Source organism: Corylus avellana, chromosome ca4 (assembly GCF_901000735.1).
Source record: "Corylus avellana chromosome ca4, CavTom2PMs-1.0".
In the NCBI taxonomy this organism is placed as follows: Eukaryota; Viridiplantae; Streptophyta; class Magnoliopsida; order Fagales; family Betulaceae; genus Corylus; species Corylus avellana.
The window spans coordinates 9,041,472-9,060,302 of record NC_081544.1 but is presented as its reverse complement, the minus strand read 5'-3'; the positions used below and the strand labels follow the sequence as shown (position 1 = coordinate 9,060,302).

The 18,831-nt window shown below is 36.2% G+C and overlaps 1 protein-coding gene across 1 annotated transcript; it reads left to right on the top strand.

Annotated features, from left to right (window-relative positions):
• The first annotated feature begins 15,020 nt into the window (after positions 1-15,020).
• On the top strand, positions 15,021-18,543 carry LOC132177617 (root phototropism protein 3). The gene is made up of 4 exons (XM_059590011.1): positions 15,021-15,453; positions 15,733-15,802; positions 15,907-17,214; positions 17,699-18,543. The coding sequence occupies exons 1-4, from the start codon at positions 15,341-15,343 to the stop codon at positions 18,245-18,247; spliced, it is 2,040 nt and encodes a 679-aa protein (XP_059445994.1). The 5' UTR covers positions 15,021-15,340; the 3' UTR covers positions 18,248-18,543.
• The last annotated feature ends 288 nt before the right edge of the window (positions 18,544-18,831 follow it).

Sequence of the window (18,831 nt, the reverse complement as noted above, 5' to 3'; positions counted from 1 at the left end):
TCGGAAAAAAAAAAAAAAAAAAAAAAAAAACTTAAGGATTTTTAAATTTTGAAGGGTTAACTCAGGGACTTATTATACAATTACCCTCGATGAAATAATGAATTTGAGTATGACAAATTATTCGTTGTTTAAAAAATCTAAGCTGATGAGGAATAATAAATTTAATTAATTAACCATTAATCCGATCAAGTATATTAGGTTTTACTAAAACTACCACCTAGTACTAGTAGTAATGTTGAAATGAATTTCTTTGTTCATATTACAAAATTTTGGTCCAGTTCTCCTTTCTCTTAAATTCCTTAGCCACTTTGATGCAGCGTAGGATTGTGGTGAACAAGAAAAACAGCAAGTAGAAGAGATAAATATTCCTAAGATTGTGAGACTATCACAAGAATCTAAAAAATCTTCTTAAAAACTAGAGCCTATCTAGGGTTTAAAGAAAAAACACAAAGAAACTCAACTCTGAGTATTCTTATTTAAAAAAACTTAATAATAATCATAAACTGTATTGTTAAAGGCTATAAGCATATATTTATAGCCCAAGACTCCTAGTCCTAAGATAACAATGAAATAAAGTTAATTTAGAAGTTTACAAAAGACAACTAAACCAAATAAAATACTAACAAAGAAACTTAATTCAAATAAAGACTGAAAGATAAGATAGAATAAACGACTAACAAAGAAACCTAATAAAAGACTAAACGATAAGATAAGGTAAGGTAAGATAAGCCTTGAATTCCAATCTACATCATCCTCCCGAGGTTGGAAAGAATTCGCCCTCGAATTTGGACTGTCTTTTCTATGGTCCTTCGGGTGCCCTGTTAACTCGTTCCATTCTTCGTTCCTCAAGATCACAACAAGGCTACACCCCATAAGAAGCGTGATGGCTCTAATCATCAGCAGACTGCGACGATGATGTTGAAGGCCACACACCTCTCCTTGCAGTGTAGACTTGCCATGCTTTTCTCGTGCCTTGTCTTTCCCATATACCATGAAAATCTTCAAATAACTCACAAAGACCATTTCAATCTTTGACAGAAAAGCCTTTTCCACCATATAGATCTCATCACAATTTTTGTTAGAATAATTTGATAAAATAGCATCTATCCCAATGAAATCAACATAGTCAATTGGCTCAACACTAAAATTGAAGACTTTATCTTCGAGGCTCTTATCAGGCACATGATATGTAAAATTGTCGTCAAAAAGTGCAAAACTATCCGAAAGATTTACTTCTTCAGTGGGTTCCTCTTCTTCATGAAAAGTTGCAAAACTCTCCGAAAGACTTACCTCTTCCAAGGGTTCCTCTTCTTCATGAAAAATTGCGATACTCTCTGAAAGGTTTACCTTTTCTACTTGTTCCCCCAATTCTTCAAGCTTTTTAGGACTCTTGATGTCGTGCAGATGATTAGGAGCATTAGACCCCGGCACTAAATAAAGTTGAGGTTGAATTTCTCGCAATGATAGCACCGCTTTTGGTAATTCTGCTTGGACCACGTCGACAAATCTTCCCAACAGCTCCTTTATCGGCCCTGGTACCACTCTCTTGACGCCGCTTTCCTTGTCCATCATCTCCTGCTTGGCTACAAATGATTGACCATCCCCTTATGAAAGTTTTGGCTCCGCCCATGGGCTACGTAGCAACGTCAATCTGGTTTTACCTACTATGAAGCTGTACGTGTTCTTTGTTTCATTATGGATAGCAGCTTTGTCATCTTGCCATGGCTTGCCCAATAACAGGTGACATGTCTCCATGTCGACCACATCACACCACATAGTATCCCTATATTTAGCTCCAATAGAAAAGGATACTAAACAACGTTTAGAAACTGTTACCTTGTTTCCTTTCACAAGCCATTCTAATTGATAAGGAGTAGGATGTCCCTTGGTCTCGAGCCCTAACTTCCGAACAGCTTCCTCCGAGACTACATTTATATCACTCATTGGATTGATGACAAGCTTGGCCACCTTGCCTCTCATGGTGCATGTAGTCTGAAATTGTCGGTACGTACCTCCAATGTATCGGGACACCGATTGATGCTTGACCTTTGCCATCTCCCAAGATACCTTTTTTTTGTAGGAATTTTCTATTTTCTCTTTTTGGATGTTGAGCTTGACGTCTGCATCCCGTGATATAGCATGGGCTTGTGCTGTTGAAAATTCCTTCTACACTTCGCACCCCGCATAAGGATTGATAGGTTCACCTTCAACGATAAATTTGTCTTCTGCCCCAGTGTATCTCAGTTTTGGTTGACGACGACGAGCGCTCGGACCATTTATGTTGGCCAAGTGATCGGTAAGGATCTCGTGTTGGGTGCGCGAACGCCCCTCCTTCCGCACGGTTATACCACCAAACCTCTCCTCCATGTACCGCAAACGAATCGCCGGTTGCTCCTTACGTGTTGCCTCTGTACGCACGTCCACCTCGTTCATATCTACAAAGCAGTTGCTCCTCCCCATTTATGGAAAACAATTGAGCTTTGATACCAACTGATACAGTGTAGGATTGTGGTGAACAAGAAAAACAGCAAGTAAAAGAGATAATATTCCTAAGATTGTGAGACTATCACAAGAATCTAAGAAATCTTCTTAAAAACTAGAGCTTATCTAGGATTTAAGGAAAAAACACAAAGAAACCCAACTCTGAGTATTCTTATTTAACAAAACTCAATAATAATCATAAACTGAATTGTTAAAGACTATAAGCAAGCATATATTTATAGCACAAGACTCCTAGTCCTAAGATAACAATAAAATAAAGTTAGAAGTCTACGAAAAACAACTAAACCAAATAAAAGACTAACAAAGAAACATAATTTAAATAAAGACTGAAAGATAAGATAGAATAAACGACTAACAAAAAAACATAATAAAAGACTAAAAGATAAGAAAATATAAGATAAGATATGATATATCTTGAATTCCAATCTGCATCACACTTGCTGATTTGTTTCGCTGTTGATTACAAACCTAAATATTTAGAGAGAAGTTAGAGCTCCTTCAAACATAATTAAGTTTAAGTTTGAAATTAATTTTCTTTTTTCTCTATTTTATGAGCACTGAAACAATTTTTAAATAGACTTACATTATTCAATAATAAGACTCTTAATATAAGACAACTTACTCACTAGAACAACTATTAATTCTATTGAACCAAAATACTTGAAACCCACTAAAATATTAGGCAACAAAAAGTCTAGAAACATAACCTAATAAACATTGGCTTACTCATAATAAGTCATTGCCATGACAGAAAAAGGTACTATGCATTGTAATTAACCATAATTTATGGGATTTATAATTCAAATTTACAATTTTAAGAGAAATATTTCTAATTGATTCCACAATTTAGGGTTGAAAAAATACAAAATTTTCAAAAAATCTATAGCAATATCCTTATACTAATCTTAACTGCTAGAGGACTGGAAAACTTGTTTGTTCCATTTTCTACGTTTTGTATATATTGCTGCATTGTGCTTTTGTTTCAAGGCTGATGTTGGGGAGTCCGCTCATTTTTTTTGGTGTTTTGACCATTGTACCATTTTCTTATTTGATTAGAAAAAAAATTAAAATAAAAATAAAAAAACAAAAAACCTTAACGGCCAAAAATCACTTTTTCTTTTGTGGGATAAAGAGTCATGAATTAGCCAGGAAAGAACATGGGTTTGCCAACTTTTAATGGACATCAAATCAAGTCAAATATAAAGTGAGCTTTGATTTGTTCCAATGCTTTCGTTGTTAGTGCCCATGCACCCCACCTTAACCCCACGTTGCTTAGCTCGTTGATTTCATAAGTTTTGAGTCGCAGCTTTCGTTAGATTCTAATTACTCATGTCGAGGAAAAAGTTTTTTTTTGAATTCATGTCGAGTAAAAAGTTGATATATATATATATATATATATATATATATATATATACACATCACATGTGACATCGATATCAAGACTCCAATCACAAGAATTCAAGTTATCTTATCACATGAAGAAGAGAACTCTATTTTTTTAAAAAAAAAAACACTTACTCATTACAAAGTTTAAACTATAAACAAAATATCAAAGACTGCTAAAGGGTACCAGCCAATTTGCTCATGTAAAAGAAAAAAAAAAAAAAGCAATGAAGCCTGCTAAAGGGTACCAGCGGAAAATAACTTTGATGTTAAATCAACAAGTATTTTGAGAATGAAAGTAGTAAAAATGTAAAATGCTTAGGTACAATACAAAGCTCTGAGCAGAGACATAAAAATCCATTTTACCAGGTTGTGAGTTATTTTTCATAGTGGCCTCTTTGCAACGGTTTCGTGCAGCTGGTTAATATAGCATCATCAATCTTTCACTTGTTATTCATCCCACATTTGCCTTGATTGATTGAAGCATGATTTTCCCTTTAAATTAAGGGCGTATCATAAGTCGTGGCTCATATAGCACTTAAGGTCTCGTTTGGTTCGCAGAATGTCTAATTCATTGGAAAATGAATAGCTACTACTAGGAATAGAATAGTTATTCATATTCATTAGTTTGGTAACAACACACATACAAAAATTGAAATTGAATCAAAATTATGAAAAACCCCATATTAATTTTTTTTTTCCTCAAACTTATATTAAAAAAAAAAATGAAACCATTGGAGTGGTCAGCCACCCACAGAAGCGGCTGGGGGTGGCTGTGGCAACCCCACGACGCCATGACCACCCCGATAAGCAATGGGGGCGGCCGCTGCCACCCCCCAATAACCCATGGCCACCACATAGGAGCTCCGTGAGTGGCAGCGGCCACCCCGATGACTTGCGAGGTGGCCGTAGCCACCCCAAAATGCGATGGGGGTGGTGCAACCACCCCCAACCTCTTATGTGGGTGGTCGACCACCCCAATGACCACCCACTTTATTTTTCATATATATATTGCTTTTTATTTTGTTTTAAGTTTTTTTTTTTTTTTTTAAAAAAAAATTGTATGAGTATTTTTGAAAAATGTATTTTATTCGTTAAGGATTAGCTAAGCCATTAAGAAATTAGTGGCTTAACTAATCCTGTGTGTATGAGATTAGTAGTCATATGAGAATGGGAATAAACTATTTTCAAGAATAATGCGTAACCAAACAAATGAATAACTATACCATAGGATTAACTATTCTTTTTCAGGTGTCTATTCTGCGAACCAAGCGAGGCCTAAATGTCTATGTAAGTAGCATGATAATGGCATGAGAATTGATTCCCTGTTATGCAGGTAGAAGAGCAAATTAATAATAAAAAGTGTAGAATTATTATATCCCTACAACAAAAAGAATATAACTAGTAAAAAAAAAAAACTCTAACCATGACTATGTACGTAGGCGCGGTGCCCATATATATAGGTTTACCAACCTCCACGGTCATGGCCACCATGGATATGGCCTTGAAGATGACAATAGAAGTATCTCTATCACTCTCCATGGCCATGGAATAGGACCATGACCATGACCATGAAGGGCCATTTTTTCATATTAATTAGAGGCATAATTATAATTTTACACACCTTAATTATTACGTTTGCAAAAAATAAATATTAAAATAAAGAGGCCTTGTAAAATGAGCATCATAGGCAGCTGCCACTGGATTAAGGATTAAGGGGAGCCATACTCTGTAGCAATGGAGGTCCCATCTTCCTTATCTCCATCACTGTTAGGTAGGTGAGTTTTGTGCAGTTGCCATTAATTTACCTGATCTCCTCCTCATAAAACAGTCCAACATCAACGACGATAATGATAATGACAAGTACCCACTTGTTTATTTCTCAAGTTTCTGCTCATATTTCAAAGGTTTGATGAGAACAAATTCTGCCTATAACAGAGATTAAAAAAATAACACAAGTCAATCTTTCTTTGTGCATTAACTTGCCGCCAACAAAAATAATAACAGTAACTGCATGTGAAGATGGCAGTTGATCGCACACCAAGCCAAAGATCAAGAACACCTGTACGGTAGAGAGAGAAAAGAGAGGTCAAAGTGACCTACCGATGGTCTACTGGAAAGTCAATCTGAGAGGGAAAGTAGAGTTGGAAAGGGTAATAGTGTTTGGCTAGAAGAATGGGTGTGCCTCTAAATGACTTGGCTCGTTTGAGTTTGTAATTTTTTTCTATTTTACTAAACTGAATTTAAAATTATGAATATTGAGAAAAAAAAAAGAGTTCAGAATATGTTTGAATTGTTTGAAGAATATAAAATTTTGAATAATGTTCAAAAATTTTGGGTTGAGTTAAGTGTTAGTAGTGTCAAATCAACTAAAAAGGAGAAAGAAAAAAAAAGTTGAGAAGAATTGAGAAGATTGTTTCCCGCATGAATAATCGATTGCCACTACTCTCTTAGTCACGCTTGAATCATTTCCGGATTGTAATGGCATGTCAATAGTACAAGCGGCAAGGTTAGAACACTTTGAATATGATTTCTCTTTGTGCTATGTGTGCTCGTTTAATTTATCGAAGTTGAACTAGGTTCGATCGGCCTAGATTAGGTCGTGTGGAGTCGACATAGAATAGATAACGTTCGGCCAGCTCAATTTGGTTGTTAGTCAGCCTGGCTTGTAGTTTTCATTGCCAATGGACTTGGCTTGGGGTTGTATTGAAGATAGGCCGGTTTAAAATCTCATTGGGGGTATTATAATTTTTTTGAAAAACTTCACAAAGGCCCTTTAACTTTTATGCGTTTTGAGAAGACTCTTCAAAGTTCAAAAACTCTCAATTTCACCTCTCAAACTTTTAATTTGATGCAATCTACTCCCCCCCCTCCCTCCCTGGCGGCCCCCCCGCGGTTAGGGTTTGACGTTAAATAAACGTTATAGTAGATGAAATAAGCTGTATACCCCTGAAAATTTCATAAAATTTAAAATTTACCATTAATTTCACATTAAAAACTAGGGTTAAATACTTTATCAGTACTTAGATTTGCACCTTTTTTTTTTTTTTTTTTTTTTTTCACCTAGGGTTCAAATCATATCATAAATGATATTTGACTTACGGGAAAATACTAACTTAGTGCCTCCATTAGGTTTAGTCACACGTGTTATCACATAGAAATGCTGCGCATCCTAAAAATTTAAAATAATAATAAATAAAAAAAAAAAACTAAACTAAACTAAACCAAAAAAAAAAAGGGAATTTTTTTGGGTTGGCCCAGCCATCCCATTTTGGCTAAAGGGGGTGGTCGGCCCCCCCATATTGAGCCACCCCCAAGGCCGGTCTAGAGGTGGCCGAACCACCCCCAAGGGCCTTGGGGGTGGTTTGCTCACCCCCTGCGGCCAACAAGGGGGTGGCCGAAGCTAGGGATGGCAAAACCAGTACCTGACACAACCCGATTACGACCCGCGAGGACTTGTTACACGATTAACCTATACACGAACACAACCTGTTTAGCTAAACGAGTTAGCGGTTCTGACACGATTATAACACGAAAAATAGCCGGGTAACCCGACACGCCCCGTTTAACCCGTTTAAAATAATCGGGTAGACACGACCCGACACGACCCCTGTTCTTAGAAGGTAACTTGAAATGACCCGCCACGACCCAACCCATTTAAAAACCCTAAACCCTAAAATAAAATAAAAAAATGTAATAATAATACCAATGCAATTAATAAAAGCATTCACAAAATTAGCAATTTTCAACTCCATACAAGATAGTCCATTTCCATCATAGGCGGAGGAGCTGTGCTACACATCTCACTTTGTTTGATGATGTATAGCTTTTGTAATTTTTTTTTATCCTTTTTTAAACATATTTTTCCTTAAATACCTTTCGAGTTTACAAATATGTGTATTTGTTTTCGTTGTTGGACTGGCCCTGCAGCCTCTCTATAAGATCTCCCATTGATATAGTAGTGATAATTGTTATTGTTATGATTAACTTGAACCTCACTGCCATCTCAATCTGGTATGTGCTCTCAACCAAAGCCTTTGGTTGATGTAATGCAATAATGATGGAAGCAGAGAGAAAGAGATAGAGAGAGAGAGAGAGAGGGGGGGGGGGGGCTGTCGGCTGAAAGCCTGAACGGTTGATGCATTGTAGCGTTAGGGTTAGTTTAGCTTAGGGTTTTTTTTTTTTTTACCTTTTTTTTTTTTTGTAAACGTGTCTGGCAAGTCGACCTACCAGACACGAACAATAACTGGGTCTTAATCGGGTGACCCGTTTAAGACCCGAACCCGATAAAACCAAACTCAATTTCTATTTTTCATATAGTGATCGTGTCGAGTTTGCGAGTCGTGTCAAAATTGACGACTCTAGCCGAAGCTACCCCCATGGCCTTTGGGGTAGTTCGGCCACCCCCAATGGCCAAAAAGAGGGGTGGCTTCAAAGGCCCTGCCACTCCCATTTTGGCCATGGGGTGGCTTCGGCCACCCTCTTCGGCCGCCCTAGGGTGGCTTTGGCCACCCCCATGGCATCTGGGGATGGCCGAGCCACCCCCAAGGGCTTTAGGGGTGGCTTCGGCCACCCCATTGGCCAAAATGGGGTGGCCGGCCACCCCAATTTTTTTATTTTTTATTTTTTTCGGTTTTAGTTTTTTAATTAATTTTTTTTTTTAAAAAAAAAAAAAAACACGTGGCATTCTATGTGACGACACGTGTCATCCCGTTAGTTTGGGCTAATGGAACCTAACAAAGGTATTAAGTTGGTCTTTTTCCGTAAGTCAGGTACCATTTATGATAGGATTTGAACCTCAGGTGAGAAAAAATAAAAATGTGCAAACCCAAGTACTAATAAAATATTTAACCCTAAAAATTAAAAAAGAAAAAGGAAAATTTGGGGTTTTTTTTTTTTTAATAGTCTCCATTAGGATTTAAAGTCAAATTCAGATTTAACGCCAAATTCTAACGGGGTGGGGTATAATGTATTAAATTAGAAGTTCGAGTGGGTAAAATTGATAGTTTTTGAACTTTGGAGGAGTTTTTTCAAAACTCGTAGAAGTTGAAGGGGCCTTTGTAAAGTTAGTCCTAATTTTTTTTTATAAGAGGCATGTTACACATCATTCTTTCAACCATTTTTTTTTTGCAAACAATTAGATTTATGGACTCATATGGTTCCCAAATTTAATTGTGAATTCACCCATTCACTATACACACATGAAAAATAGGATGAAAAATGATTTTTATCGTTTCTCTTTTCATAAGCTTGTGTAACAGTTAATATTTTATGAAAATGAGTGTTAAAGAAGTGTCACGTGGCATTTCATATTTTTGTAACTGACGTGACAAGTATCATGTCACTTTGTGAGAAATTATTAGTAAAAGCTGTAATACCTTTAGCATCAATTTAGAGTCGGTGAAATCCTATGTTGCCTTGCTGTTATATATTATAATATTACCAATCAAAATGGAAGATAATGAAAATTAGAGGATGGTGGGCTCATGAACAGCTGGAGAGACATGGGATGATCAAGCAATAAAATATTAGAAACGTATGTGCAAATTAAACAGTCAGAAGGTCCTACACTTTGGGGGTACAATTCAATGAGCAAAAACGACATAAAACAGCCTTATAAAAGGGCCACTGCCTGTACAATGTACATGGTGGAGGAATTGCCCATCATTTCTGGCAAAAAATATATCGATTTGGACCTACTAATCAGCCCTCGACAAAATGAATTTCACTTTTTCATTAATTAATAGAAGAAATAAAAGAAAATAAAAAAGAAAGAGAAAGTGCAATTGGTCTTTCTCGGTTTCTCCCTATTGCCCAAGTTGGCAGAAAGACAAACAATCCTAATACAAAGTGGACCCAAATACTAAACTTTATTGAATTCTCAGGCATGTGCATTTGTACGATTTTATTCTCAACACAACATCGTCTCAATGAGCCCAATTAGAAGTAATTGCTGCCAGAATGAATATTTAGTGGTCATTATATGGTCAACTACAATGTGCCCTACTTTATTTATTTTCAATCCAACTGAAAGTGACCCATTGATCCTGATGGGAAAATTCACTATTGAGTTTTATTTTTCAATCGACTTATTATTTTATTAGTTGAACAATTTATGTTTGGTACATACTAAATCAAGTAATTATGCTAACAAAACATTCACCTACAAAGCTGGGAATGTGGATGTAAGTAGGCCAGATCAAATTAGATCCGGAAAATTAGAGAAAAATATAAAAGTAGCTCTCACGGTTGCACCAATTTGCAATAAGTTTTTTTAAAGGTGGCTTGAAATTATCTTTGACGAGCATAGATGGCAAATAGCTCTTTAATCTGAACTTCCATTCGAAATTTTGGTAAAAAATCATCATGGTGTCATATCAACACCAATGATAATATGACACTTGCCCCTGCAATAAAAAATATTAAAAAAAAAAAGAAGACATAAATGTAAAAAAAAAATAAATGAGGAAATTATATGTGTCTGGTCAGACCACCCCCAAATTGGCTAGAGAGGGTGGCCGAACCACCTCATCTAGTTAATCTGGGGTGATCTAACCACCCCGATATATTTTTTTCTTTTTTACATTTTTTATATTTTTATTATAGGAGACGTGTCATACTATTATTGTTGTTGATGTGACACTTTAACAGGTTTTTCATCAAAATTTTAAATAAAGTTCAGATTGGGGAGTTATTTTCTATTTATACTTATGATAGAGAGTTTTAAGCTACTTTTTAAATCTTAAACATCTTAATGCAAATCGGTGCAAATCGTCCCACATTTAAGTTTGTTGATTTGAACTTACGGGTTTAATATTGTAGATTTGATGTTGGTAGGTTATGATTATGGATAAGAACGTGATATCTTATTATTCTTGCATAATTAACCTACCGTTTGAAGAGTAATGATATAAGGAAGACTAGAGACGTGACTTTTTAAAATCATCATTGAATTTAAAATGATCATTATTAAATTTTGATCTATTGGTGATTTTAAATGTCATAACACGTTTAAGAAGATTCTAGGAGGACTCCAGTCCTCCTTAAATCATTACTCAGTGACAGCTTGGAAGTAGACTCCCGAGCTATTTTAAAGATTCTTGATAGATTTCATGATGTGTTAGATTTTTTATGGTAACAGATTAACTTTGATAGGTATGAACGTAATATTTGTGATTATGACAATTTTAGAGATGATATTAGAGTCATAAAACATGTTAGATTAGGTGTAGTTGGGACTTCTGCTTAAAAATAGGTTGCTGGCAATGATAGAATGATTATTGATTGATTGATGTCGATCAATCGATGCTTGCACCAATCGTTCGATGCTCAAACAAATGCTTATTTTGAAGAGTTTAGGACTTTCTTAGCTTAAGATTAGAGACTAATATTAGACTCTTTCACAAATTTTAATGTTAATGAATATCAAGAGAATTATTTGGAAGTTCCTTATGACCAATGTGAGTAAAACTCACACTAATACTTGCGATTATGAATCTTTTTATAACATGATTATTTTATGTATTCAACACGCATGCTTATAACTCACATGAAATATATTTTATTGTGACGTGAACTCCATTTTTTGTGTAAATTGTGTGATGGAAAAGGAATGTTGCATAGTGTGAATTTTATAAATGCATGCATATAAAAGATAATGATTAATTGCATCGTATGACATATACTTCATATACAGATGATGTTTATTGGCTTACCATATACATGTTAACCATGTGGTTCAAAGATTTATATTTATTGTCTAGCATTGGATCTAATGGTTTTATAGGTGACGGGCGCAACTATGTACGGATGGTGGTCATATAGACAACATTAGTGGTGTGGATCATCCAAGATTTAAATCCGGTCGGGCCACTAGCAATGACGGTATGTGTGCTTTACCGAGATACTAGTATTGTATTACAAGTTTTTTGAGACAGTGCAAACCCTATCAAAAAGGTATTAACAACTTGGGTATACCATATAGAGTTAAACTATGATATATTCACTTTAAATATTATATACTATATCTATATGGCATTGTCATGAAATTCTTGTCATTTAACAGAGGACTTCATTTTATATTACTACATATGATTTATAACATTTTTGTTAAATAAAGTTCATCATATCATAACATGTTCGCCTTATGTATTCTTACTCACTAGGTCATGGATTTATGCTTGTATCTTTTCTATCTTTAAAACATCCATTGTTTTAAAGTCGGGTTTTCTTTAGAGCATGGTTCGTAGGGGCTAGGAGAGAAGGATGTCAATGAATGATTTAGCTAGATTTGTCTTCAATGCAGCCCACGAATTGGATGGGTAGGATCTTCTTCATTTCAAATGAAAGGGATAGTATCCGGTTAGTGTTTTTTAGATGGGTAAAATTGTCATTTTAATTTTTGAGACGACTTTGCCCCTCTAAAATACACTAACTGAATATTATCCATTTCAAATGAAATGGAGAGGATCATTTTCCCAAGTTGGAGGCCGTGATGGAGGCCGATGGAGCAGAGTTTGGCAAGGGCACCCTTAAGGTCCTTGTATAATTGGTATTTGATGTTTCGCCACTTTTGGGACGCAATTATCTTTAAAGAATAACTTCAATGTGGTCCATGCATAAAAGTGGACTTTTGTGCAAACCATTTAGTGGTTGCCACACTAGGTAGAACATTCTAACAAAAAATAAACACTCACAACTGATTATATCATGTTTTATTATTTTTTTAAAACAAAATAAATGGAGAAGGTGGCAAAGGGAGGTGGGGTGGTTTGCCGCCACCCCAGTGGCTGGAGGTGGCTACGAGCCACCCCTAGTGGCCGGGGGTGGCCGCGAGCCAACCCCAACGGCTTGGGGCAGAGAGATCCGGCCATTGGGGGTGGATCACGGCCACCCCTAATGGCTTGGGGGTTGGCCGAGATCCGACCCAAGGCCGCTTGGGGGTGACCGGATCTCTCTCCCCCAGGCCGTTGGGGTGGACCGCAACCACCCTCTGCGGCTTGGGGGTGGCCGGATCTCTCTCCCCTAGGCTGTTGAGGTGGATTGCGGCCACCCCTAGGCCGCTGGGGGTGGATCACGGCCAACCCCCAGGCCGGGGTGACGGTTGCATGGAGAGGCTAGGCGGTGGGTGGCGGTATCTGGGTGTGGGCAGTGGGTGGAACTGGCAGGCAGCAGGGGGTGGTGGCTAATGTCTCTGAGGGAGAATTAATCCTATGTTTTGCTAACATACAATTTTTTTTTTGCATTTTTCTTAGATTGTTGATTGTCAAAATCTGTGTAGTTTGCACAAAAGCTCCCTTTTGTGCAACGACCATACAAAAGATGCACTCCATCTTTTATATTTGATGTTTTAGTGACTTTTAGACTATGTAATATTTTTATATTTGACTTGACCGAAACATTTGATATTAGCTATGTTATATTTTTATGTTTTAGAATTGCTTGGGTGTTTATCTATTGTAGGTGCGATTAATGGCTATCTTATTATATAAAGTCAAAAGTCTTTCATTGTGGGCTCTCTAATGAGAGTTTTAAGATCTACTGGTCTTATTTATTTGGTAAGACAGAGAGGTGAACCGAAAAGTTAATTAATTTTTCGGTACGTTATACTCGTCTCCATTTTTTTTTTTTTTTTTTACTTCTTTCATGTTTTCCAAACTTTCCATCCCTTGTCAAACAACATAGAAAAAGATTCTCTCTCTCTGCATTTGTTAATTGTATTTGATCTTTTGATACATATTTCTCACCTACGATTGATATATTATTATTCGTAGAATCAGCACAAATTGATACATGTATAGGTTTAGCTTCAAATAAAAAAAAATGAAAACTTCACAAAACTCTCCCTAAACTTCCACGTGTTTTGAAAGTATCATCAAAGTTTAAAAACTCTCAATTATGAATTTTTAATTTCTTTTAATTACCCAATTCCATTAGAATTTTCTATTAAATCTTGTCAAAATTTCAAAAATACCCCCTTTTTTTTTTTATAAGAAAATAAAATAAAAAATTATAAAGATTTAAGTGTTTATTTTTTATTTTTTATTTTATATAAAAAAAGCATCTTCGCAATATGTTTACAACATCTTTGCAATTTATGGTAAGGTTAAATACTCTTTTGCCCCCATAGGGTTTAAACACTTTTATTTTTTTATCCTTAGGGTTTTATTTTTATCACAGGAACTACCTGTAGTTTTCATAAAGTCGGATATGGTACCTCGGTTAAGTTTTGAATGGAATTTTAACAGAGATACCATCTCTCATGGTGAAAATGTTCGACCCGACGGTCACTCATTAAGGAAGATTGATTGAAAAAAAAAAAAAATCACAAGATCGATAATTGGTGTTAGCCTATAGCTTTGATACCATAATAAAACTTAAACAACTCTGATTATAATTGTCTCACACACTTCATTGCACAACTCTGATTATAACAACTCTGATTACAATAGGTAAAATTTTCGTCTTTATGAAAACCACAGGTATTTTTTATGATAAAAATGAAATCTTAAAGAGAAAAATAAAGTGTTTAAACCCAAGGCGGTAAAAGAGTATTTAACCATTTATTTTATATTTAAAATAAAATAAATAAATAAAAACAGGGGTATTTTGGGCATTTAAAAAAAAAGTTAAAGGAAAATCAAATGAAATGGGATAATTGAAAGTATGAGAGTTTCTTAACTTTGAGACTACTCTCAAAATGTGTGAAAATTTAATATGATTTTTCTGAAATTTTTCTTTAAAAAAAAAAGAGGCCAAACATTTCAAAAATTTAATGAATGTCAACAACCAGACTTGAAACATTCTATAAAGTTATACAAATAAGCTTCAACAATAAAAGCTGATTAATGAGAGCGGAGAGGTACTCAGATCCACCCGAGAAACCATGGTCCTAAAAACAGTGGCAATTTTGTGATTTTGGGATTTTATCCAATACAAAGAAATCCTTTATCCTTTATGGTCAAAGACTCAAGATGAATGTTTGGGATTGTAATAAATACCATATAAAGAAAAGTCCTAGAGATAAAAAAGCTAACCAAATTAAAATTTACAAAAGACAAAAAATCAGGAAAATGCCATATATATATATATATATATATTACTAAAGGGAAGAAATTGGATATGATTCCCACTCTTTATGCATATAGAAAAGTGTCTGAAATCCCACACTAAAAGCAAAGAAATGCAAACTCATATCATCCAAAAACAGTGCTAATTAATATGCGCCCATTACTTCACAGCCTGTAAGAGCCATGAAATTCTGCAAAGAAGCCGACATTTTTAAGATAATTCCAAGCATCCCCATGTGGGATCTCTCCTTTTAACCTCACCAGTCTTGTGTCATTCTGGTTGTCACTGGCTTCTTCTTCTTGTGTTCAGTTTCTCTGTTTCTCCTTCTGATTTCGAGGCCCTTTCCTGAGAAAATCTCAACTTTCCTGCATATTTGGTTCCTATCATGTGGGAGTCAGAGAGTGAGTCAGTTGCAGGCCGAGACTATGGAAATGGTGCTCTTAGTTCCAGCAAGCATGGAGTCAAGACTGATGGGTTTGAGCTAAGGGGCCAGTCTTGGTATGTATGATTGAAGAACAAGCATCTTTAACAAGTAAAAGATAAATCTTTTGTTTCTTAATTCTTGTACATAAATGGTTTTAGAATAATTCAGGTAAGTTAACCAACTTTTTTTCTGCATAAATTGAAAACACTCTCTTGGGTATAGTTTGATTCATCCACAAACAATTTTGGTACAGTTCTTATATCTAATATGACTGAATTTTTCCTGTGTGTCTTCTGAAGCATGTGGTGGTGGTTTTTTTTGTTTTTTATTTATTTATTTATTTTTATATGCAGGTATGTTGCAACTGATATTCCCAGTGACCTTCTAGTTCAAGTTGGGGGTGTTAATTTTCACTTGCACAAGGTAGTTGATTTACTGTCCAGTCCAAATATTTGCTTTAAAATTGGAAGTTTACAAGTAACTAAATATTTCATGGCTCTCTTTCTCTTTCTGTTTTCTTGGGTAAGTATCCCTTGCTTTCTAGGAGTGGAAAGATGAACAGAATCATATATGAATCACGCGACCCAGATTTGAGCGAGATAGGTCTTGATGAACTACCTGGTGGGCCTGATGCTTTTGAGTTAGCATCAAAATTCTGCTATGGGATTGCTGTTGATCTAACAGCAGCAAATATCTCTGGCCTGAGATGTGCCGCAGAGTACCTTGAAATGACAGAGGACTTGGAAGAAGGCAATCTTATATTCAAAACTGAAGCATTTCTAAGCTATGTTGTTTTGTCCTCATGGAGGGACTCTATAATAGTGTTGAAAAGCTGTGAGAAGCTCTCTCCATGGGCGGAGAATATTCAAATTGTCAGAAGATGCAGTGAGTCCATTGCATGGAAGGCTTGTGCCAATCCAAAAGGAATCAAATGGGCATACACTGGGAAAACCTCAAAAGATTCCAGCCCGAAATGGAATAATGATCACACGAAGGAATCCAGCCCCAGTAGAAATCAGCAGGTTCCTCCTGATTGGTGGTTTGAAGATGTTTGTATCCTTAGGATTGATCATTTTGTGAGAGTCATTACTGCAATTAAGGTAAAGGGGATGAGATTTGAACTTATTGGAGCTGCAATAATGCATTATGCAGCTAAATGGCTGCCCGGTCTGATAAGCGATATGGCGGTGGCTGCTGCCGGAGATGAAGGAAGCATTAGCAGCATCAGTAATACTAGTAGTATTAGCAGCAGTGTTTGGAAGGGCGGGCTCCATATGATTGTGGCAGCAACTAAAGATGATCTTCCTGGTGTTCAGGCAAAAGATCAGCGGATGATCATTGAGAGCCTCATCAGCATAATTCCACCACAGAAGGATAGTGTGTCATGCAGCTTCCTGCTTAGGCTTTTGAGAATGGCAAACATGTTGAAAGTAGCTCCTGCTTTGGTGACAGAATTGGAGAACCGAGTTGGAATGCAGTTCGAGCAGGCAACATTGGCAGATCTTCTTATTCCTTCTTACAACAAATGTGAGACAATGTATGATGTGGATCTTGTTCATAGACTTTTGGAGCATTTTCTTATTCAAGAACAAACAGAAAGTTCAAGTCCAAGCAGACAACCTTGTTCTGACAAACACATGTATGAAGGTAGTCTTAGGGGTACCAATCCAAATCCTAAGATGAGAGTGGCCAGGCTTGTTGACAGTTATCTTACAGAGGTGTCCAGAGATAGAAACCTCTCCCTAACAAAGTTTCAGGTGCTGGCTGAAGCCTTGCCTGAATCTGCAAGGACCTGTGATGATGGACTTTACAGAGCAATTGACTCTTACCTCAAGGTAATTCCTTAATCCTAGGCTCACGCGCATCCGTTTTCTTGCTTGGTTAGCTGTTCTGGTAAGTTCCTTTGCAGTAAAGTGCTTGCCATCTCAGCATGCTTGATTAGCATAAGAAGTATAATTAAAAGAATCAAAATTTCCTGCTGCTGTAAACCAGGGGAACTCTACAATTCATTTGCATATTTTATATTCATGTATGCATGTTAGGAATTGGATGTGATTACTATGTGGGTTTAAACATGAAAAAGTTCACATGATGGCTTATCTGAAAGATCAAAGCACTAGCAATTGATGTCAAATGGTTTACCATCTGATGTGGTTGTTTGTGACATGCATATGAGATGACTTGAACAAAAAAAATCATCACTTAATGTTATTTCCTTCGGTTTGAAGAAATGAAAAAAATATAATTCTTGGGTGTGCTTCATCCATGAGATGGCATATTATCTTCATTAGCATTCTTATCCATCCAACAAAATAACAGGCACATCCAACACTTTCCGAGCATGAAAGGAAACGACTTTGCCGTGTTATGGATTGCCAGAAACTCTCAATTGATGCATGCATGCATGCTGCCCAAAATGAACGGCTTCCATTAAGAGTTGTTGTGCAAGTCCTCTTCTCTGAGCAGGTAAAGATAAGCAATGCAATAGCTAACAGCTCCCTGAAAGAAGCTGGTGAATCTCAGTACCAGCCGACGGTTTTAAACCGGAAAACACTACTTGAAGGGACTCCACAATCATTCCAAGAAGGATGGTCGGCTGCCAAAAAGGATATCAACACCCTCAAGTTTGAGCTGGACAGTGTGAAAGCCAAGTACCATGACCTCCAGAATGATATGGAGAATCTTCAGAGACAGTTTGATAAAATGTTAAAGCAGAAACAGACATCAGCATGGAGCAGTGGGTGGAAGAAACTAAGCAAACTTACAAAGATGACAACCTTAGAAAATCATGATATTGGGTCTCAGCTCCCAACCGCTGCAGAACAGACTAGAAAGACACCTAGAAGGTGGAGAAACTCAATATCCTGATCATAGTTTAGAAAATTGCAGTCGCCAAGAAAAGATACATCCTAAATTTTGATCTTCTGTTCCAAGAATTCTTTCCTTTTTTTTTTTTATCAATGGGAGTAAATGGAGCCTTTATTTACATAGCAAATACTCTTGAGAACTCCCTTGATTACAATATGTCACCAGAATCTGTAATTGTGTCTGTTGTGAGATTTTTTGAGATTTTTTGCAATTTTTATCATTGTTGATATGAAACTATTTTGTGTCATTTTGGAAATGTACTCAGTTCTAACAGGGGAAGCTAGAGTACTGGAAATACCTAGGATGAAAGGCATGGTTGCCTCTATATTTACAAACTTGCAAATATCTCATATACCAAATCACCGATTATTTCATAAGCATAAGCTTATAGGAAGGGATCGATTTAATTATTTAATTTATATTCTAACACTCTCCTTCTCATCTCCTTCTTAATTGTTGAATATTTAATTAAAATGGGACGCGAATGACTGAAATAGGTTTCAAACTCAAGACCTTTGTTTTGATACTATATTAAATCTATTTAACAATAAGTGGTTATTTAACAATAGGGAATTAAAGGAAAA

Excerpts from the sequence above, each read along its gene's own strand:
- LOC132177617 (XM_059590011.1), top strand. The coding sequence starts at position 15,341 with ATGTGGGAGTCAGAGAGTGAGTCAGTTGCAGGCCGAGACTATGGAAAT. Across the intron at positions 15,454-15,732 it reads GAGCTAAGGGGCCAGTCTTG|GTATGTTGCAACTGATATTC; the intron begins GTATGTATGATT and ends TTTTATATGCAG. Across the intron at positions 17,215-17,698 it reads CAATTGACTCTTACCTCAAG|GCACATCCAACACTTTCCGA; the intron begins GTAATTCCTTAA and ends ACAAAATAACAG.